At 52.6% G+C, this 23,258-nt stretch overlaps 1 protein-coding gene across 2 annotated transcripts in view; it reads left to right on the top strand.

Annotated features, from left to right (window-relative positions):
* Window positions 1–23,258, top strand: part of RAB6B (RAB6B, member RAS oncogene family) — a 52,621-nt gene that overhangs the window by 16,617 nt on the left and 12,746 nt on the right. For both annotated transcript variants that reach the window (XM_065876368.1, XM_065876367.1), the window contains exon 2: window positions 9,158–9,216. In XM_065876368.1, coding sequence (XP_065732440.1) covers window positions 9,158–9,216 — 59 coding nt within the window. The remainder of the gene's footprint in view (window positions 1–9,157; window positions 9,217–23,258) is intronic.

Raw genomic sequence — 23,258 nt, 5'->3', positions numbered from 1 at the left:
TCTTGATTTTCATCTGTGATGTTCATACAATTAATTATATAAACGTAAATTTGCTGCATGATTTCTGCACTCTGGAGTCTTTGCAAGAACTTTCTGCTATCTAGCTTTTATTACAAGCTCATCATTAACAGCTAGTTTGGTCTTGATACTGAGAATTGTACAGTCGATCATGTTAGCTTTTTTTTTTTTTTTTGCTCTGACCTCCAGAGAGCTCAGGCAGTTTCTTAGTCTGACTTTAATGATCGGGTAATATATTTTAAGATGTATGTCTGTGAACAAACTTTTTGCTCCAGCCTTCTCTTTTTAGCTTATTTATCCTTTCCCTTATATCCCTCTCAAAATTCTTAGTTGCAAATAAGAGAAGTCTACTCTCACTCTCCAGCTGATTCAAGCAGACAGTGTATCAGAGCAACGACTGGGGAGCACAGAGTCTCTGGGAGGGTCAGAGTCAGAGAACCAGGCTTGGAGCAGCAGCCTGACTCACACCAGGACTGGTCCAGGGGTAGACGCAGTCCCTCTGCTGGGTACTGTCAAAGGCTGGTGTTGAAACCCACATCAGAATCCAGGGACATCCCACACCTCACTAGATTCATGTCGGTCATTTCTGGTGAGTCTCACGTGAGCATCTGATGGGAGAAGTCTAGGTAGGATGCCTACAACAGAGCTGCAAGGGATGCTCTTGCATTGGGGAGGATGGCTTTAGACCTCCCCAACACAGTAGGGGCATTCAGAGGAATTGGGCAGCTATCCACTATTGTTATTGATAGGTAGCTAAGATGAGTGTGAGCTCTCCTGTGCACAGCAGTCATGCCAACGCACAGCCTGGTGCACCCTCCCTGGCCTCTGTGCCCCTCCGCCCTCCCACCAGAGCAGACAGCGGAGCACAGACCCTTCTTGGGCTCTCAGGGCTCTAGGCCTGTGGGGGTGGGAGTGGGAATGGGATGAAATGTTTGAAGGTTAGTGAGACCCAAGGGTCAGAGGGACTCCGCCCACAGCTGGAAATGAGCCCCTCCCTTGGTCCTTTAATCCAGCTGCATTTCAGGCTTGGTAAGCATTGTCACTCGCCTCAGACTGGCAGCAGCCCTTAAAGACCATCAAGCCTGACCTCATTGGAATAATGACCTCTTAGCTCAGTGAGCGGCAAAGGTGAGATAATATGTTGGTGGGGGAAGGGAGTGGATGACACCCCACAGCGACTGACCCAGGGCAGGCTTTCCTGGCATCACTGGGCTCAGACAGAGCAGATGCGGACAGTTGGAGGACAGTGGGGAAGCAAGAGCGTCGGGGATGGACCAGGCTCCCAGCTGGAGCAGGAGAAAGGGCCTGGGGACCAGCCCCTACCACTGTCCTGCGACCACTCCTTCCGCTTCTCCCCCCTCCTCCCTCCTCGGTTCTGTCTTCCCTGGGTCCCTGGGTGAGGCCCAGGTGACTGAGCATCCTCTGGCAGAGGGAATTAACACACTTAATTAAAGTGTCCAATTAAGAGCTTTACATATTTCTTAATTACCGCCTGAGTCTTTGGGGGGATGGTTTGAAATGGGATTTTCACGTGTTTCCACATTTAGCCTATGGTGAGCCAGCCAGCCGCTCAGGGCTCAGGTAGGAGCTGGCAGAGCCCTGTTCTGCAGCAGCTCTTCTGAGCATGAGGTGGCAGGGTGGGGTGTGCAGCAGGAGCCCGGTGCCCAGCCCCCCACGCTTCTCCACCTTGCAGGAGGGCAGGGCTGGGTTTTCTGGTTTGTGAAAATAGAACAAAAGGAAACAAGGATCAGACAGATGAAGCTGGTGTCTCCAGCTGTTTGTCTTATCACCACAGGGCCTGGGGGCTGTGCACCTGATGGTCAGGCCAGGAATGGGGGACTTTGTAGGCAGGGAGGTGCATGGGACTGGTGGAGCCATCTCCCCAGGCCCCTGCAGGGCAGGGACACTGGACCAGGAAGGGACTGGCCTCCTTCCCAGCACTCCCCAGCATTTCCCATCTGTGTTCTGGAAACTGAGCTGGTGGGACACCTGAGTTAGCTGGACCCATCGTAGGAATGGGTTGCTGGTCTAAGCCCTGGGGAAGCAGATTTGCCTTTTCAGCCCCGAGGGCCACCTTGTGACAGCTTCGGACCTTCTCTGACCTGGGCAGGCTGATGGGGCTATGGGCCAAGAATGCAGAGACCCTTTCCCTGGCATGGGGACTGCTTTCCTAAAAACACAAGTGTCTGAGAGGTGGGCAGCCCGCCAGGGCAGCCTAGAGATGGCAGTGAAGTCTGCTACATCTTTACTGCCTGCCACCCTGGGCCCAGCTCTGTGACCCCGAGGAGGACCAGGGGGGACTCCACTGACCATCCAGCAGCGCCCCTGCGCTGGTGTGGGCGGCAAACGTGAGTGAGCAGCTGGGCACAGATGGTGGGGCAAGGTTTGGGTGTGGCTCGGTGCGGGGGGACCCCAGGGGTGGGGCACACGCTGCCGGGTCTTGGCAGACCCTCTACCAAGTCTCCAGCGAACTTCTTGCGCTCTGCCTCACATATTGCCCCATTTCTGGCCCTCACGGCAGTCTTTCCACCTCCACCCTCACCCGCAGTGGAGGTGACAGGGCGGAGAGGGGTGCTTCCTGGAGCAAGACTGTGTCGGAGTGGGAGTCTGGGTGCTCACAGCCCACTCAGCTGTCAGCCTGTGGCCCGGGCCCCAGCCATGCCCGGGAACTCTCATAGGCACTGACCCCAAAGCCCTGGGAGTCTGGCTTCACGTGGCAGCCATGGTGAGATGTGGGTAAGGGACAGCTGTATGCAGAGCACACCTCAGCCTCACATCACCAGACCCCTCTGGTCCCTCTCCTGGGAATGCTGTCCCCCTGATGCCTTGTCTTCACCAGTCAAGACCCAGCCCAAATGCCACCGCCTGCAGGATGCTTCTGCAATTCCCCAGCAGAGAGTGGCCTTACCTTTTTGTTGGCCTCTCGGTAACCCCTCTCAAGTTGCCTCACATCTTAGGTGTTTGCACCTGAATCTGGCTCTGCCACTGGGTGAGGGCTGCTGTAGGGCAGAAGGACATCTGCTTCTCACTATGAATTCTGGGCCTAGCCTGGGCCTAGCACAGAGTAAGCCCCCACTGGGTGTTTGTTGAATGAGTAGAGAGGCCTCACGTCCTCTGCGGCTACCTAGAAGCCACCTGAATGTACAAAAATCTATTTGCCTGGGGCCTGCCACTGAGATGGGAACTGGGGCCCATGGGAGGCTGGTGGAGTGAGTGGCCCCCATCGGTGAGGTCCAGGTGGGTGCTGCTAGCTGGCTATGAAGGGCCACCTTGCACTGGTTGAACTTCCAGGGTGTGTGGAACCGAGCTCATTGGGACAGCCCATGGGTTTGCAAGACCTCTGGGCCCGAAGCTTAGATGTGGGTAAGGAAAGGACTGTTCCGTGGTGACATCATTAATGGAAAATAAGCTTAGATCCTCAGCTCATGAGGTTGCATGATTATTACCCATCATTATGTAATGATTTTTTTCTGAATGTAGTGCTGGTATCTGTGCTTTGGTCTGACAATTTTAAAGAAAGCTTTTATGGGTGACCTGAATCCAGAGTGATGACTGGTGTTTGCTTCTTGTCCAGTTCGCTTGGGCTTAAGGAATGACCCCATCGTGCCAGGTGTCAGGGAGGCATCCTGGGCTCTCCTCTGAGTCTGACCAGTTACTAGGTCCTGTCACTCTCCTCTGCTCCCCACTTCTCCCCAGCGCCACTGCCTATGCTTTAACTGAGATCCGCCATCCCTCGCTGGATTCCTGCCCCCAATCTGGCCCCTGTAGGCCCTTCCCCACTTAGAAGTGTAAGTTTTCTTCCTAAAGCACAGAACTGTTGCTCTGATTACCTAATACTCTATAACAAACCACTCCAAACTTAGTGGCTCAAGAGGATGAAAATATTTACCTTGCTCAGGAATCTATAATTTGAGCAGGTCCTAGCAGGGAAAGGGTACCTCTGTTCCACTTTGATGGCTCCAAGGTTGGGGCTCGAGTCATCTGAAGGCTCACCCACCCACAGGTCTTCTGGCTGTTGGCTGCTGGCAGGAGGCCTCCGTGGAGGTTCTCCCACATGTAGGCTGCCTTGGGCTTCCTCACAGCATGGTGGCTGGGTTGAAGGGCTAGCTTCCAGAGTGTGAGGGAGCTGGAGCATTCCAGACCGAAGCAGTGCTGCCTTTTCTAACCTCGCCTCGAGTCACACACGGTGCCATTTCTGCCACAGTCACGGGCCCACAGATTTACCTCTGGATAGAGTGTCTGTGGTATATTGTAAGAAGAGCACATGGTATGGGGCATATTTTGTGAGCCATCGTGGCCATCATGAGCTGCCACACCTTTCCCACCACCTCTTTGCTTAAGACCCTTCGGGAGCTCCTGCCACCCCTGGGAGAGAATCGTGCTCCTTGGTGTGGCCACATGGCCTGGCCATCTAGCCCCTGGCCCACCGGGCTTGCCTCTATCTGTCCATCCCTTCCCTTCCTCTACAACTGGCCCCAGAGATGGATTTTGGTTTAAATCAACTCAGTGACCACACGTAGCTTCCTTGAACAGTGCTTGTCGTTTACCCCTCTCCTTACACACCTGGTCTGGCCCCATTTTCCCTGAGCCAAAGGACAGGGGAAATGACCTTGACCTTGTTGCCTCCCATCTCTTTGCACAAGCTTTTTATCTTCCTGCCTGTGTGCATTTGCTCCTGCTGTTCTCTCCGCCCGAAATACCTGGACTCCTCTGACCCCCGCTTCCCACAGTTCAACAGCTGCCCTTGCAGCCTTCCTGATGCCCAGACCCCTGAGCCCCCCGCCCTTTGTGATCTCCTGCTTTGCTGCTGGTCAGACCTTCCCATAAACCAGCGCAATGTCATTCGTGAGGTGAGGTCTTTGGCGTCATATCTGGTTTTATATGTCAGCTCCACAGCTTCCCAGCCATGTGACCTTGGGGATACGAACCACCTCACTGGATCATGATGAGGATTAATGAGGAAACCTAAGAATTTCTTGTCTGGTGCTGAGCGGAATCCCAGTAAGAGTTAGTGTTTCCATTCCTTCTTTCTACAGGCTCCTAATAAGTGCTCAGGAATGCATTTTCTCACCCTCATTTGGGTGAAAGAGGGAAAATGTCTCCCTGCGTAATCATGTGGGATTAAACCACCAGAAGATTATAAGCATATCACTGAGCCATGAGCAGAGAGAGAAAAGCTCAATAATGATTGCCTGCTTATTTTTAATAAAATCCTTCCAATAGAGCTGAGTCTCTGCCCTGGGAAAGAGCTCCACGTTGCTGCAGTGGTGTCGGAGAGCAGTTGTTAGAAGGGCAGTGGGACAGTATGACCTTGAGAACAGGGCTGTGTGGGAGGACGGCCCTCCCACAGGCTGCAAGGGGCCTCAGAAGGGCAGGGGGCCTCAGGGGGAGGGTCTCCCACCCCTCCCCCCGCCCAGCCCTGTCCGAGCTGCTTGAATGCGCTGTCCTCTTGGACCTCCCCTTGGCTGGCCCAGTGGTGGTGCCCTGTCAGTTGACGGCTCCAGCTGTCGCGCTGCTCTTTGCGGTGAGACGAGAGTAGCCAGGTAGGTGGGCTGTGCAGGCTCTTCATACCCAGGTTCCAGCACCTTCCACCCAGAGCAGTTGTTGAGGGTGGGGTGTGGGGTCAGGAAGTGCGTGGGGCGGCCCCTTTACGCAGCCAGCTCCTTTACGTGATGCCAGGGCAGCAGTGGGCGAGGAGCTCCTTAGTAAAGCTCTGCCTCAGGGCCCTAGGGACAAAGCATGGAGGCACCTTTCCTGCTGTTGGTGCTGCCTAGCGTTGCCTGGGCTCTGCTCTGAGGGCTGGTTGGTCCCTTGCAGGCTGGTGAGCCCCACCCTGGAGCCCTGGGGCCATGGGTCAGGGTGGAGGCCTGGCTCAAGTTGGGGCCGGGGCAGGACACACCAGCCATGGTGTTGAGGCACACTTGCCAGCAGTAAAGGGTGCACACTGAGGCCGCGGGGAGGGTGAGCAGTTAGAGGCCTCTAAGCAGGGAGGCCAAGCTGACAGGTTCAGACAGGGTCTGAGCCATGTTGTCCTGGCAGCCATGGAAAGAATATGGGTGGTCTTGGGGAAGCTCTGAGGCAGGGAGGAGGGGGGCTTCTGCGCTGAGAAATGAGAAAAACCACCTAGAAGAGTGGGAAGAAATCATCCCCTTTTGATAACGAGGCTGTCATTCAGTCCAGGCCTCAGTTGGTGTGCTGGGCCCCAGGTGTCCTAACCCATCCATCCTTGCTTTGCTGAGCCCTCCGTTTGCCCAACCTGTGCCTGAATTCCCAGTTTCTGGCCTTGCAGGTTGGGTCAAGCACTGCCTGAGTAGGGAGAGGCCCTGCCTCCAGCCCATCCCAAGAAAAAGGTGCCTTGACTTGGCAAGGCTATTCCCGGAGCTCCGTGACATCTACAGTGGTGGCAATAATGACCCAGCAGAATCCTGAAACCCAGCATGACCCAAAGACGCTGAGGAGCGTCAGGGATAGGAGCTCAGTCCCTGGGCCGACCACCTTATCCTTGCCCTGCTCGGCTCTGGCCCTAGGCAAGGAGCTGTCAGCTCGTTTCCCCTTGTATAAAATGGGGGTGCATGAGTACCTGCTTCAGGGTTGGGGACTAACCAGGGTGGTCTTAAGGGCTTAGTACAGCGTAGCTGCAAACACAGAAGTCCTGCAAGCTTCAGGTAGGCGGGTGTCCCGTCTCCTCTGTTTACTGCTGTCGTGTAAATCTGTGGCTGGCACAGCCTTGGGGTGTGCCTGACGCACTCCATAAATACAGGGTTCAGGTGTTGCCTGTTACGGTGACTGTGAGAAAGCTCAGAAAATATTGGCACTGGCCAGGACCCCACACCTAAAAGTTCCTCCTGCACAGTCCCAGGACACTACTTGTTTCTTTGGCATTTTCTCCTCCCACCTAGCAGTCGCCCTGCAAGCCACTGTGAAGCCACTGGCAGTGGCTGGCGCCCCAAGAAGGGGAACTTGGCAGAGAAGCCTTGCAGGGCTTTCTGATCTCTCAGCTCCTCCGTGAACCTCCTGTTCCTTTAGCGGCTTTTGGGGATTCCGCTGTCTCTCCTCCCTGCCTGCTCAGCTGCCCCAGGGGAGAGCCTGCTGGAGAAGAGGACCGTGTCCCTTTCGCCAAGGTGTGAGGTGCTGTGTGTCACCACAGAGGGGAGCTACCAGTGGGCCCTGCAGTACCTCTCTTCCCGAGGAGGAAGGAACTTTCCATTGTCTCCTGGAAAAGGAGGATGCCGTGCGCTCCCTGATTTCATCCTCCTCCTGCTGGCTCGGGTTGCTCCACTTTTCACTCTTGTGGTCGGTCCCCCCTCAGCAGTTCCCAGCCAGGCCTTTCTGTGGCCTCAGAGCCTCAGAGCCAATCCTCCAGGTGTGGGAAGCCCCCACTTCTCACCTTTGTGTGAGTTTGAGTGGAGATTTAAAGCAATTGGAAAGTACTTTACAGATTTAACTTTTAGTAGAAGCTCAAAGGGCAGCTTCCAGGTAAACGTACAAGTGATCCTGGGTGTATTACTGCTCACCCCAGAGATACTGAGAAGAAAAACGAGGCTATTCTGACACCAGCGGGTGTACTGCAATTCAGTCCTGGTGCTACGCGCTCTGAGCTGGTGTCAGGCTGCCCAGTTTTAAGGGCACAGTCCCCAACTAGATTGCCACCCACCTCAGATGCAAGCTGTAAGTGGGGTCCCCAGGAGCAGTCGCACTTCTGACCAGCTGGCTGCAAATCTGGGGGTGCCCACGACCCTCCTCAGGTTCCATAATTCACCAGAATAACTCACAGAACTCAGGAAAGCACTCTACTTACAGTTTTAATATGAAAGATACAAATCAGGAACAGCCCAATGAAGAGACGCGAAGGGTGAGGTCTGGGAGGGCCTGGAACCGAGCAGTGTGTCTTCTCCCCGGGGAAGACAATTGCCCTTCCCTTACAAGTGCTGGCTGTTGGGAGAGGATTGCACTCACCTGGTGCACTACTGAGGCTTCCGAACTGGAAAAGGACTTTTCCCAGAGGAACCCCATTGGGTTGCCCTGCTCCGTCCAGGCAGTGACCAGCCACCCTTCCAGGCCCAGCCTGTGGACATCCCGTCCAAGAATCGGGGAGAGGTGGAATGAGAGTTCTTGGGCGCTGGCTGTCTTGCGTTCCCTGCCAGAGTTATCTGTCTTCAGCAGCCCGGAGCACAAAGAGCTCTGAGCTAAGCTCAGCTGGTCCGGTCCCCCTCTGAGCCTCCCAGGGCCATGGCAGAGACTTGGTGGGACGGAGTAGCACTCCATGCTGGGCCTGACCTAACAAATATTCCTATCGCCCTTCTTTCCCACCCAGATGCTCACAAATGCTGCAGCAGGCATTTCCGCCACAGCCAGGCCTCAGGGGACCTGCACAGGGTTAGGTCAGAAGCCAAACCCTGCAATTTGGGAAATTAGCAGCATTTATAGGATTCCCAAGAGACTTCCTGGTTCTTTTAGCCATACCAGTGGTTCTCCATTGGAGGTGTTACTGCCCCTTAGAGGGCATTTGCAAATATGCAGGAGAGTTCAGGCTTGTCACGGTGACGGGGGATCCTGAAGGCATTTACCCAGCAAGGTCCGGGGATGCTAAACATCCTGCCAGGAGCTGGACAGTCAGGCACACGTTATGAAAAATAGTCCTGCCCAAGAGAGACACTGGGGAGTCATTTACTTCCCCTGCCCTCTGGTTCCTCATCAGTGCCCAGGCTGAAATAAAGGAGCATGTCTCCATCCTAGCCTGTGACCAAGGGCAAGGCAGTATTTCCAGGTGAGCGTGGGCCCATGTGACAGAAGCATCTTGTAATGCACACACTTGCTCGGATTCTTCATGTATGGCTCTTGCATCAGTTGGGCTCTTATGGGTCAAGGAAGACTTGGATTTGGGTGGTAAGAGTTCACCGGGCGGGGGATGCCTCCTCCTTGGTGCCTGGCAGGAGCGCCACCGCAGCCCACCCAGTGTAGACTCGGCTGCCTCACCTCAATGTCCCTCTCTGGGGGTCCCACCTCCCACTTCTGTTTCTGCTTCTCATCTTTTCCTCTGGGCTTTTTTGTTTCATTATCTGTTTTTGTCACATGAAATGTGTTTAGAGGAGCCTAGCTCGGATCACGGCTAAACCCCTCTCTTCTTGTTGTTTTACAGTCGGGAAGACGTCTCTGATCACGCGGTTCATGTATGACAGCTTCGACAACACGTACCAGGTGAGTTCCTGGGTCCCTGCCCCCCACCAAGCCCCGCAGTGTTTGCAGCCTTGACAACCACCTGGACACCATGCCAGCCTCCCTCCCAGGGTTGCTGATGCTAGGATGAGAGTGGGGCATTCCTGGGACCTAGGGCATCCATCTTGCCTTGGAGGAGCTTCCCATCTGCACACTGGTCCCAGCCCGGTAAAGACCCTGGGCCCTTCTGAAGATCCAAACCTCAATAAGGGAAATGTTTCCAGTAGAGAAAGGACACCTTTCAGTCTGTGTTCTCTTGCCCCCCATGGCAGGTCTAAACCATGACAGTGTTTGGTTTCTTGGGGGCATCACCATGTGGAGGAGGATGGACAAGAAGCAAAATGAGGGACGTGAAAGAGCAGTAGGAGAACTTGCTCCTCCAGCGTGGCTGTGTGCTGGACCTTCGTGAGTGCGTACACATGCACACACACACACACACACACATGCACACACACACGTGTACACACACACGCCCCCGCCACACACCCACACACACATGCCCCCCACGCCCCCATGCCCCCCCACGCACACACACACATACATGCGCACACACACGCACACACACACCCACGCCCACACGCGCACGCGCACACACGCACACACACACACACACACGGTTGCTGGGACACTTCCTTCCCTGGAGAGGCTGGTGTGATGGGCCTGTACTGCTCTACATGGGCAGGAGGCTGGATAGAGTGACCTGTGTGCTCCTGGCTCTCAAGGGTGTTCTGCAATCAACCAGAGGTGGCTCCACGTAGCCTAAGGCTGAGCTCTTGAACGTCAGTAACATTTCACTTTCCTGTCACCGCTGATGAGCAAATGAAGTGAATTTCCCCTGCAACTAAACCTGTTATCACAAGGCACCAAACTTAATCATTTCAACTATTTTTAAGAAAAAATATATTGTTTTCTTCCTTAAGACAGACACAAATAATAATTCAGTTTTCTAAGCCAGTGGGTTCTGTGAGATAGTAGTTCCAAGGGATGTTACTGGATGTTAGTTCCAGTAGGTGTTATTTGAGGGAAAAAAGGCAGGGAGAAGGGTTCGGGGCTTAAGGAACACTGGTGAACGAAAGTAAATCTACTTTTCTACTGCAGGACTTCTCAGGGCCTTTTACTACATCAGTGTATGGTTTTGATTTGCTGAAAGAGAGATGTAGTGTGCAGGATCTCCCAGATGTATTTGGTCATGGAATCCTTTTGTCATCGAGTCCTCAAAGGATAAATATTTATAGAACACACCGGGGACTGCTGTGCTAAGAGGCCTCCCACATCCCGGGACCTACAGAGCCTGCAGAGCACAGCCCACCACAGATGACAGTTCTGTGTCTACTCTTAGTCTGTCTGTCTCACTCTGGACCAGTCAGCACCTTTGCCTCATACACAGCTCCTTTCTCTGCCTCCCTCTAAATCCCTACTTTTCCTCTGCTGTCATCTGAAATACCAGATAACTAGTGGACTTGGTAAGAATTGACCGAAGGGTAAGGACATGGGGGCCCCGAGTGATGTACACAACCTTGGACATCTGCTCTGGGATGATTATCTCAGCCACACTTTGTCTTGCTTGGTACAGGCCAGGCTCTGTACCACGGCAGGCTTGCAGAGCCCTCTCCACTCTGCAAGGGGAGTCCTACTGCGTCGCTTTGCATCCGAATCACAGCTCTAACTTCAGTTCTTAAGTCTGACTTGGTATTTGCAGATTTGTGTGTGTATTCATGTGCATGTGTGTGTATGTCAGTGAATGATCTCACAGATATTGATTATTTGATTTTTCAAATATTAAGTTACTTATAATGCTTCTTGTTGATGTCCCATTGATAATAAGTGATGCCCTTGGCTGGCTGGTGTTCTTGGCAGTGGTGGGCAGTAGAGATGGCCTCAGAGCCTTTGCAGTGGTCTTCATTGGTGTGGATCAAAGCCTCAACTCCTCCCCATGTCGTTTGAGTCTCCAGTGTCACCTCCTATGGCCCACTGCTTGTCCCATATCCCGTGGTCCAGCGGGCCTGCCTGCTTGCTGCTCCCCACTCAGTGACACTGTCCCACTTCCATGCCTTGGCTCATGGTGTCACCTCTGCTGGAATGCCCTTCCCTCTTCTCTCCTCTGCTGTGGAAAATTTCTCTGACTCATCAAGGCTCGGAGCACATGTTTGTCTGTGGTCAGGACCCTCCTCATGCTTTGCACCCCTCCACGGCTCCATCTTCCCTAGCACACTGTCCTCAGGGCTCCTTTGGCCTCCCAGCCCTACAGGAACTCCTACTGCTCTGGCTGCCGGATGGGCTCTCAGCTTGGCTGAGGCCAGGACCCCTCGGATCCACCTCTGCATTCATGGGTCCAGAGCAGGGCCTGCCCACAGCTGGTATCAGCTGGTGTCAGAATCCACCACAATGGCTTCAAGAGGCTCTGTCTGCCTTGGTTTTTAGACTCCATCTGACTGAGCGGCCACAGTGGCCCAGTGTCAATGTCCAGTGTCCTGGCAAAAAGTGAAGAAAGCCCAAGTCCCTCCCCACTGCAGGCTTCTTTGACTTTTTTTTTGGCTGCAGGTAGAATTTCTCTCCCAATACCCTCTAAGATGGTAGTTAGGCTGGGAGGCTGGGGCTCCAGTTGTGTGCGCACACAGGCCCATTTTCATGAACTCTCTGGAGATGGAGAGGGGGAAATGTTACTTTTTCTTAACATGATGGCAGAGGCACTTGGGAAGTAGACAAGATGCCCAAGGGCCCCGGGGGATGTTCCCAGTTGTGCCCCCATATGCTGACCACTCCCCAGCACTGCCCACAAATACCCTGTGTACCAACCAGTACAGCCCAGCAGAGCGCCCCTGTCCTCGCCTTGATTGGCTGAGGTGCCCAGAAAGTTCCCAGGGCAGATCCACCGCTCCACCCCTCCCATCCTTATGTGTGTCTCTGGCTCTGTCTCCCGCCCCCTCCCCTATTCACTTATTCTGACAACGGATGTTTGTCAAGTGCGACTCTGTTTGCAGAGAAGTGGGAGAAAATGACCTGGCCACAGAATCTGGCCCTGCCCTGAGCTGGGCATGGAGGGTAGAGGAGGTTCAACCTCATCCTGGGTGGCAGCGAGTCCTCCCTCTGTCTGGGGCTGAACATGCCCGAGGCCCCAAGGAGCTGGCATGAGGACCTGGGCACGCAGAGCGCAGTTCCCCGCCAGACCTCTCCGGGGTCCTGTCCGCCTGGCAGGCCCAGGGGAGATGCTGCCTTGTTGACCCGTGGCCTTGGGAGAGCAGGTCTCCTGCCGCCTCCTGCGTGGCATTTCCCCTGCACACACGTGTACCTTGTTCTCCTCTTGACATGTGCATTCCCCAGCCTCTCACCACCCACCTGTCACCCCATCTAAATCCACTCACTTAAAGAAGCAAAAAGTCAAGACTTACAGCCTGGTGAGATTCGCGTCTGCAACAATTCTCTTGTATAAAATCCCAACTAAAAAATGTCTTTCAAAATGCACTAAGAAGAAACCCCTGGTACCTGCGCCATGATGAGATGTGGCCCTCTCTGTGGGCCAGACCCCCTTTCCCCTCCCAGTGGCCAGTGAAACCCACCTGTGGGCCTGGCCCTTGGTCCACCTGTTTGAAACCTGCACTAGAACCAGAATGGGAGGTTTCAGCCCCCCAGGTGGTGGCTGTGGGTGAGAGGGGAGAATCTGGGAGCAGCCCTCTTCCTGGGGTTTCTCGTGGGTCCCCCATCTTGGCCGCACGTTAGCATTACCTACTGGGGGGATGACTGGAGATGCACAGGCTGGGTCAGGCATTAGCATTTTTAAATCTCAGAGGTGACTGAGATGAACTGATAACCAAGGCTGGAGCCCCCGGCCTGTCCCTAGACCTCCCACCACAGCACAAGTTAGGTAAGCCCCAGTGGGTCCCGGCCCTCTGGGGCTTACCTAGGTGCTCCTGGGAGTGTCTCTGGAGGACTGCACTGGAGCACTCCCTGGGTCCCACGGTGCCTCCGGGAAGGGGACAGCATGGCTGTGTCCACTGTGCCCTCACAGGCCAAGGGACTGCCTGAGTTGCTGTTAGCCCCTCAGTGATCTGGGGGCTTTTCTCTCTCCCCGCTAGCTGTGTATTAGTTTCCTGGGACTGCTATAGCAAATTGCCACAAACCAAGTGGCTGAAAACAGCAGAAGTTTATTCTCTCACAATTCCAGAGGTTAGAAGTCTGGAATCAGCAGAGCCACGCTCTCTCCAAAGGCCTAGGAGAGAATCCTTCCTACCGCTTCCAGTCATTGGATTTAGGGCCCACCCTAAATCGTGGATGATTTTTCATCCTGAAACCCTTGACTAATTACATACACAAAGACCCTCTTTCCAAATAAGGTCACATTCTGAGATTCCAGATGGACAGAATTTGGGAAGAGGACACTCTTCAACCCACTACACAGTGTCCCAGCACCTCCCAGTCTGATCCCACTGGGGACCCCTCCAGGCTCCAGGCCCCTCTGGCGCTTCACGTGCTACTGGCCCAGCATCTGACCTGGGGAAGCCATTTCCCCAGGAGCCTATCTGGCAGCAAGTCTTTTTGTTCTTACAGGGCTTTTCAGAATGATCAGATGTTTCTTTATGTAACATTTGTAAGTTGATTTAATAAAGTAAGTAGGTTCACTGGGGCCTGGTCATTGACGCCATGGAGCTGCCCATCTGGCTGCTCAGTAGCCCCCAAACCAGCGCCTGCCCCACCCCGACAATTCACCCCTGCAGCACGGGCGGCCTTTCAGGGGAGCCGAGCTCCTGCTGGGTCCCACAGCAGCACATCCCAGGTGCTCAGGGAGGGGGCGTTTGTGATGACCGTGGTATGTGAGGGGTCGTCCGTGTGGGGCTGGACGCTTTGAAGTCTCTCTTTCTGGGGCAGCGAGTTCTGCTAATGCTTGTCCAACCAGACTCAGGAAGGTGGTCTGGAGGCTGCCAGGCTTGGGCAGCCAAGCCCTACACCTAAAGTGTCTCCACATCGCCTTCACTGGTGGGCCTGAAGTGGGCCACAGTGAGGAAGAAGGACCTGGGGATGGGTCAAGCCAGAATGTCCTCCTTGGACACCCAGCCTCACACTCATGGGCGCTGCTCTCTGATCCCCCCCCTGCCGGGGCCAGGGAAAAGGAAAGGCCTGGGGACTTGGCGGTAGGTTGCTGATGGCACTGAGCACCTTTCTGTCAGGGGGTCACTGTGAGGAGATGAGTGAGCCCACACAGAGCCCACAGCAGCCAAGAGAGACCAGGAGACAGGGTTCCTTCTGATAGGTGGGGAGGGGCCCGGGGCTCCACCTTGAAGAGGAGGTGCAGCCAGTCAGACGAGTGGATGGGTCGGCACACAGGGTCCAGGGGAGATGGCTTTTGTGGCCACAGCATGGAGCACTAGGTCAGCAAGAGGCAGGAGGTTCAGAGGAGCCACATGGTGTGCTGCAAGGGCACCGGGCAAGGCAGCTGGGCCCTTGGCCTACGGGGTGCACGGCGCAGCATCTGTCCCATCTGCCAGGGTGTGTGTGCACATCGTACTGTGCTGGGCACCCAGCTCTGAGGGCAAGGTCCAGTTGTGGGGTGGCCAGGCTGCAGCTCTGCAAGGACAGATCCTGGGCGGTGGGCGGGTAGAGGTGAGGGGGTGGGCCTCACGTGGCCGCCCTACCCCCCCCCCCCGGGGAGCATGGTCTGCGGCTGGAGTGCTGACATGGGGCTGAGGCTCACGTCGTAACCAACACTGCTGTCGTCGTCCAGGTACTTCCCTGCTCATCCTCCCATTCTCTCATCCTACATTAATGCGTGAAGCTCGTCAAGAGTGTTGTGGTCCTTGGGGGCGTGGAGCTTCAGACAAGGCAGGATCAGTGGCTGTTCTAGTGGGTGTGGAAGGCTTCCTGGAGGAGAGGGTGGGACCTGAGTGGGAAAGGGCAGGGAGGATCTGATGCCACTGTGTGGGAGGGAGGATTAGTACGCTGGAGGAGAAGCCTTGGTGGGGGCCCCAGGTGCAATGATCCAGTGCTGCGCATGCGTGGGGGGCGGTGCCGGGGCGGGCTCTGCCTTTTTGGCGTGGAGGGTCCTAGCGGGCCTGTGGATGGGCTACTGGCTGAGCTGCCTTTTGACTTTCACGGCCTTAGGCACTTTTGCCTTCCAGGGCACTTTGCTCCTTCCTTCATTAAAAAGCTCTCTCTCTCTCTCTCTCTCTCTCTCTCTCTCTCTCTCTCTATATATATATATATATATATATATATACACACAAATATATATAATGTATGTAAATTATATTTTATAACTGTATTGTTATAAAGATGAAGACAATACAGGCTGGATTCATTATTATATGTCATTATTATTATATTCATTTTTTTCTTTTGATTTTAAAAGAAATTAAAATTTAAAAAGTTAAAAAAAAAAGAACACAGGGCTTCCCTGGTGACGCAGTGGTTGGGGGTCAGCCTGCCGATGCAGGGGACACGGGTGCATGCCCCGGTCCGGGAGGATCCCACGTGCCACGGAGCGGCTGGGCCCGTGAGCTGTGGCCGCTGAGCCTGTGCGTCTGGAGCCTGTGCTCTGCAACGGGAGAGGCCACAACAGTGAGACGCCTGCGTACCACAAAAAAAACCCCACATTTTTCTGGGCCTCTAAAAGTACTGTGGGTTCCAGGGTCTGTGCCTGCTGTCCCAGCGGGTAAGTGGGCCTAGTTGATGAGGCTGTGGAGGCCCTAGGAACTCAGCAGGGTTTGGGCTTACAGGGCAGGGAATGGAGAGCTATTGTGGTTCCTACGGTGGGCACCGATGGGATCAAAGACCCCAGAGTTTGCAGGAGACAGGCCTGTGTGCCCCGGCCAGGGCAGGGATGGCAGTTGCGGCAGGGCCCGCAGACTTGGATGCAGCTCTGTGAGTGGAAGGGCGGAGCATGGGAGGGAGGAAGTCACTGAGCAGTCATGCATTGCTGCGTGGGATGTGAGTGAGGGGCCTGGGCCAAGCCCGGGCCTAGACACACAGGACAGTGGGAGGGGCGAGTGGACAGAGTAGGCCTGTGGGGTGCAGAAGAGGGAGAGGAGTGGGCCCTGGCTTTCTGTCCAGACACCCCAGAAGAATATCGGTGCCATCAACGCAAAGCAAAATGAAAAGTTGAGTGGGAAGTGATAGTGGAACAGTCAAGTGAAGATGTTTGAAAGTGGCTGTTATGTGGGTGGGCCCAGGAGACAGACGCTGGAAGGATCTGGATTCCTGAAGTCCCAAGAGCTACTGAGTTTTCTGGGTCAGACTGTAGAGAGCAGGTGGAGGGCCAGGAGGAGGGGCCTTTCCCCATAGAATCCAAGATGCCACGTATCCCCAGGTGGTGTCCAGGTAACCACCCGGCACCTGGAGAGACAGGGGCAGAATCTTCCACCCCTGTCGAGGTGGTCAGAGTGGGGTCACACAGAGGAGAAAGAGTCAGCACATCCTCTTATATCAGCTCTTTTTTTCTCCTTCAAAACAATGCTGCATGCAGATGCCTGGGTTCAAATCCCACCTCTGTCGCTTAGCTGAGAGATTCCGGGCCAGCATCCCAGTTTCTTAGTATTGCATTTTTTAACCTGGAAATTATTTGGATGGCATTTAACCCCTGCATCACCTAGACCAGTGGCCTCAAACTTTAGCAGTAGGGATGTGGTTAATTTGTATTTAAACCATAGCTCATGCAGGTCTTAAAGCCTGGGTGATGGAAAATTATAGGCCAGAAAAACTGTTGATACAAATGTGCATTACCACGCTCTATATAGAGAGCGAAGCAAACCAACAACTCCACAACAAACTAAGTTGGTAATGATGAAGTGAAGCTAACAATAACTTACTAACATAGTGTGTTCATGGGAAACTGGGGGCCTCCCAACCATGCTTGCCTGTGCAGAGCTCTGGCACTCTGCCAGATGCTGCCAGGGCCCCAGACTTCTGGTAGAACACTGGACTCCGTCTTTGGTTAGCTCTAGCAACATGGTGATTTTATCATATTAATGCAGTAGAGTTCCACCTTTTGCAAACATTAGGTTCTGTGGTCAAAATGTGAGGTGACACTCTTATACAGTGAAATGCCCCTGAATGCCAGGCGGCTTGGCAAGATGACCTTGCCCTCAGACACCCACTTGGGCACCACCAGTCACCCAGGTGCTCCTTTTGGACGTTTACCTGGGACTGGTCTGAGGGCAGACTTGCTGTAACATCTTTTCTTTCCCTCCCTCCTCTCCTCTGCGCTTCTCTCGCTCTTTTGTCAAGCATATTGCAAATTAGGTATGAAGTCAGCCTCTAGTAGAGAAACCTGACTAACCTGGCTTAAACAAGGAAGGGCTTTGGTCTTTCAGGTGCCAGAAGTCACGGTAGGACTTGAGGTGGCCCAGCTGCCCAGTGATGCCATCAGGCAGGTCCCAGACCCCTGCTGTCATTCTATTCTGCCTTCTTGTTCTGTGGGTTATCTTCATGCAGCCTGGCTCCATAGGTCACCTCTGCATTCAAGGCAGAAAAAGATAGCAAGAGCTTCCCTAGAATCCCCTCCCCCTCCAGCAGACTGCAGCTTATGTCGTATTGGCGAGAACTGAGTCACATGATCACCATTATCCTTTAGAGAGGCTGGGAAAGCAGCATTTCACTTTTACAGTTTCCAGGCTGGCAAGGGAGTAGGAGGTTGCCAGTTGGTATTGGGGGAGTCCAATAGCACCTGCTAGCGTTCATAAGTGAAGTGACCCCATCATGGACTCTGACCCAGGTTTTAGTAACCCTTCCTAATTCACTTCATAGGTTACTCATAGATAGCTCTTAGATACCCTCAAAAGTCCATCCCCCAGAACATCTTTCTCCCTAAGAGATGAGGAGAGGGCTGATGCATTGCATCCATTTGTGAGCCTGTGGGAGACCTCCAGGGAGCTTCAGGCCACACATCCCTGGGCATCTGTGTGGCTTCTGGAAGGATTGACTAATTTCGATGACATTTCACCCCTTGTTTAAAGTTGTAAGGTGCATATTGTTTGGTTGATGTTTCAGAGCACAGTCAGGAAATAAAAGAGCAATTGATAAATATTTGTATTGGGTGGTGACTGGCATAAGCCACTCCCCATTGGGAGGAAAGTGGCCACAGGGACTGTGTAGACTTTAAAACTGAGGTGTCTGAAAGAATCCAGGTACCTGCGCTGTGGCCTCCCAGCCAGCCGCCCCTCCTCCGCAGCACTTGGTTGAGCTGCTGGCAAGGCCAGACCGTGCCCAGCGTGTTTCCCAGAGGCTGCTGTCTCCTTCCCTCACAGCATCCACTTGCTGGTCTGAATCCGTAAGTTTTGCCAGCTTCATTTTGCATGCTTATTTGCATGTCTTTACCGATACTCTCATCTGATGGTTGGTGGTGCAGAGCACAAACAGCAGCTTCATTGTCAAGGGCTTGTCATGCCCAGCTGCTTTCTGCCACTTGGGGCTGCTTCCCCAGCCACGGGCCAAGGCCTGGCCAAGGCTAAAAGAAGACACAAATACATTCCTTTTCACGATCTCTCTTCCAGAGAAGAGAATCTTGAGTCAGTTCATGCAAATTACCATGCAAATTTCCACAGCACACTTTATTAGTGTGTCTTGTCAGAATGTGGATGCAAAATTACATTTCATAATAAATGCACGTAGCAAAAACGATTTCAACAAGTGCCTCAGGAAACATCTCTTTCCTTGGGCATATGCTGGGCCAATGGGAGCTTTTGTGTAGAGGGAGGCGTGTAACGCACCATCATTCTGAACTGTGTGTCTGAGCCCCTGTTAACACTGGTTAATACCACATTCAGAAGAAGATAAATGTGGACGCAGCTATGAAATCTGTCCTTGTTAAGATTCCGCCTGTTTTGTATAAAACGAAGTGCCTACCATTTTTCATAAGCAGTACAGTTGGCAAGTACAGCAATATTAAAGGAATAAATAAGCATTGCCAGGTTTGGGGTGATCTAACCACAGCAGGATGCAGTCCAGCCTCCTCGGAGGGGCATTGAGCCCATCGAGCCCAGGAGGCTCACCCAACACAGTCGAGGAGGGAAGGGGAGGATCGTGGGGGTCATGTACTGGTAGGAGAGTCTCAGAGTCAAGCCTGCTGCTCGTGTTGTCTTGATACCCTCTTTACATCCTTGTGGAAAAGTTTCCAGCAAGAATAATTTACTGCATACCTCATAAGAGGATATGGAATACAGAAAATGAATGCTGTGGCCAAGACTCCATGGTTCATTTGGAACCCACCTCTTTGAGGGCCAGCCTTTCCTGAAGCTCTGAGAACACTCATTTATTGGGATGTGAATACAGATTACAAGCACAAAGGTTCCCAGGACCAAGTTTCTACAGCATCTTTTGGAAATCCCTCAGTCAGTTGGTCAGTCCTCATTTTGTTTGCACAGAGTACCTTCATGCAGTCTAACTCATTTGATCCAAGAGTCCTTGAAGGAAGCTGTGATTATCCCCGTTTTAGAGATAAGAAGCTGAGGGCCAGAGAGGCTGTCATTTTTCCAGGATACTCCCAACACAGTGTTCTTCCAAGCCCATTATACAGCATTCAGAGCCTGCCAAGGCACTGGCAGAGGTCCCTGAAAATGGACCAGGGCCCTCTGGGCACATGACCCCACCCAGGTCCATTTGGGTGGGGCACTCTGCTAGGTGCATGCCAGATCCTCTAGGCCTGGCCATGCGCTGCTCTAGGAGGCACTGACAGGGAGCCTAGGTTTGCTGGCAGAAGTCTGTCCCCCTCCCCCATGGAGGCTTCTGGTCACCTCAGCCTCTTAGCCTCCTGGCCTCACCAGGGCTGTGTGCGTACATTGATCTGGGCTTTACCTTCAAAGGAGAAATGACTCCCTCCCCACCACACACTCATACCCACACAAGCCTCTTACAGCTACTACCTTCCACATGCAGATACACAGTTGCATGCACACTTGTGTATCTCCATTCATCATGGGTCTACTCACATACACTCATACCACATTCCCATCAATACACTCACACACTGTATGACCTGTGCTGACCTTTGAGAGGGAATGGAGGTTGTGTCCTACGTGGGTAGTTGTTCTTTTTGTCTGCTGTCCCCATATTATCCTTTCAGATAATTTCTATTGATCCGTTTTCAAGTTCACTGTTTCATCTGTCATTTGCTGTCTTCTGTTAAACATTTAAAAATTTCAGATATTGTATTTTTAGTTCTAAATTTATATTTGCTTCTTTATAGTTTCTCTGCTGAGATGCACAGATTAAAATCTATGTCTTCATTGTGAGCATGTTTTCTTTATATGTTTGAGCATAATTGTATTAGCTGCCGAAAAATGCTTGCTACTTTCAACATCTGGGTCACCTCGGGGCTGGTCTCCATTTATTCTTTTTTTTTCTTAAATATGGCTTTTAGTTCATATGTATAGTAATTTTGAGTTGTATACTACACATTGTGATCAAGACTATGGATTCTGCTTGTTCCTTTGGAATAGTACTTGTTGAACCCAAATTCTCAATTCTCTCCCCCATGGTAGGCAGCAACTTAAAGTTCTGTTCAGCTTTGTTTGTTTGGTTTTCAGTCTTAGGCTACTTGTGGTCTCTTTGGGCCAGAGATTTGGGTAGCATTTACATGCAGAATTTGGGATTTCTCATCTCCAGGATTTTCCACATTTTCCAGCTGCTGTGATAGTTTTATGATCTGCCCTCTCATTTTTAACCAGTAAGACTATGGGTTTCTTGCCAAGTTGTAGCTACCCCTCAGCTCCAGCCGGGGCTGCCTTTAGGTGAATGAACAGTCATCAAAACAGGAGCCTTGCCCAGGGCCATTCTCTTCTTTTAAGTGTTGACTCCCCTCTAGATTCTACCTGCTTTTGTCACTTTCTAGTGCCTTCAGTTAGTTGTTTTTTACATTCTGCTCAGAATTTATAATTGTAATCTGTAAGAGGGTTGGTTCTGATTACCAAAATCGGAACACCCCCATTCCCTCCATCTGGGATTTACTCCCTGTACTTCCCATCCTCTACTATTTCCCCATCTTCACCTGCTGGAAAGTTAGTATTCACTCAAGGACTGGCACAGTTGCCCTGCCTTTCCTCAAGAAATCAATCAGAAGAAAGGTCCGCCTCCTCTTAGAGACCCTCTAACTACAATAGTCCTACCCATCTGTCGGGGACCATAGTTCTGTGTGCTAATCTTAGCTCCTCCACAAGTTTGGAAGTTCAAGGCTGAATCGTGAACTGTGAATAGGTGTTAGCCATATGGAGGAGCATTCCATGGGAGGGAACAACTCCTTATAGGCTGGGACCAGGGCTTATTTTGGTCTAACACATAGTAAACACTCAAGAGTGAATAAGTGAATGAGTACTACTTACTTACACCATATGCCAGAAAGGAGCTGCCCAGGAAAGACTGTGACCACCTTCTCCCTGCAGATCTGGCCTGTCTGGGAGCAATGGGCTCCAGCTGGCAGTAGTGTAGGGCCAACTGCTTATGCCTTGTGTCCGGAAAAATAAATGACGCCAAGGAGCTAGAAAATTTCTGGTAACCAAGGCCATCTTAAAAGTTCTTGTTTCTGTTCTGCCCTTAGAGAGCCGACTTTTGTTTGTTGTTAAAATGCAAATGAACTTCCTCTTAATGTGGACTCTGCCAAGCTGTTATGGCTAATGACCATAGATTCTGACAGGAGGGAGCCAGAAAGGATGTGACCCCCACACACACACTCAGTGACAACTTCAGACATGAAGGGACTTCAGGAAGCAGAGGGAATACAGCTCAACAGTCAGGAGCAGGGGCTTTGCAGTCAGGGAGACCTGGGTTCTAATCCTGCCTCTGCCACTCCCACCCGTATGACCTAAGTTCAGAGTGAGCCTTGGTTTTTTCATCCGTGATTAGCCCCTTCTGCAGGCATGGGCATCTCCCTGTCTCTCGCCCCAGGCAAGGAATCTGCCCCTCCTCCTGGATACCACAGACTCCTCAGACCAATTACAGCAGGAGCTCAGAATCTACGCAGTTGTTTGCAAACTTTACTGCACAAATGAGTTATCTGAGGGCTTGTCTGGAATTCTGATTCCCAGACTGACACCCCAGAGATTGTGATTCTGTCTGTCTGGGCTGGGCTCAGCAATCTGCATACTTAACAAGCTTCTGATGTGATTCTGAAGCAAGTGGTCCATGCACTACGTGTTGAGAATTACCAAATCACTGGCCACTGGGAGAGACTGACTAGTATGAGATCCTTCCAGTTTAGAAGAGAAACTGTTAAATGAGGGGCCCTGAGGCCAATCTGAGGGCTCAGAAGATGACTGGATTCAGCAGAGGAGCTGAATCTTGATCACTGATTAGGTTTTAACCATGTGGAAGAGCATTAGAAAAGGCACAGAAACACAAAGTGACTTGCGCGTGTAGAGTCCTGACCACAGTATTATTACTAAAGTAAAAAGTGCAAGCTGGGAAAGAGGGGAACGAGGTCAAAGGAAGCGACGGGCAGACCCTTTGCAGGCCAAGCTGAAGTGTTTGGATTGTTTCCTGGGGGCAGTAGGGAGTGATATGGTCAGATTTATGTTTTAGAAAGATAACACTGGTGCTGGTGAGAGATTATTTATCCAGGGAGAACCTCAGGGCAGAGAGACCAGTCAGGAAGCTGTTGAGGCTGTTCAAGTAAAAGAAGTTGGAGGACTGAACTGGGGCAGTGCTGGTGGGGATGGAGAGAAGCAGACAGGTAAAAACACTCAGGAGGCAAAGTATCAGCTCCGTGATTCCTCTGCTGTGAGGGGGTGGACGAGAGAGCAAGGGAAGAGGAGGAACTCAGGAGGGCTTCTGGAGGCTTGGGCACCCATGGAGGTGGAGGTGCCATTCATCGAGATGGGGAAAGTAGAAGATGTAAGTCTGGAGGGGGATGAGGGGCTCCGGGTGGGACACATATGTTTAGTGAGAGGTCTAGAGCACACGTGGATGGACATGTCCAGTAAGCGGTCAGATACCTGGATCTGGGGCTCAGGACAGAGGTAAGGCCTGGAATGTAGGTTGGGAAGCCAGCAGCACATCCTTTTTGAAGCTGTGACAGTAAATGGGGTCCCCTGACACAGTAGGGAACA

Source organism: Phocoena phocoena, chromosome 4 (genome assembly GCF_963924675.1).
Source record: "Phocoena phocoena chromosome 4, mPhoPho1.1, whole genome shotgun sequence".
In the NCBI taxonomy this organism is placed as follows: Eukaryota; Metazoa; Chordata; class Mammalia; order Artiodactyla; family Phocoenidae; genus Phocoena; species Phocoena phocoena.
The sequence above is the reverse complement of the archived record's forward strand: the minus strand, read 5'-3'. Positions and strand labels throughout refer to the sequence as shown.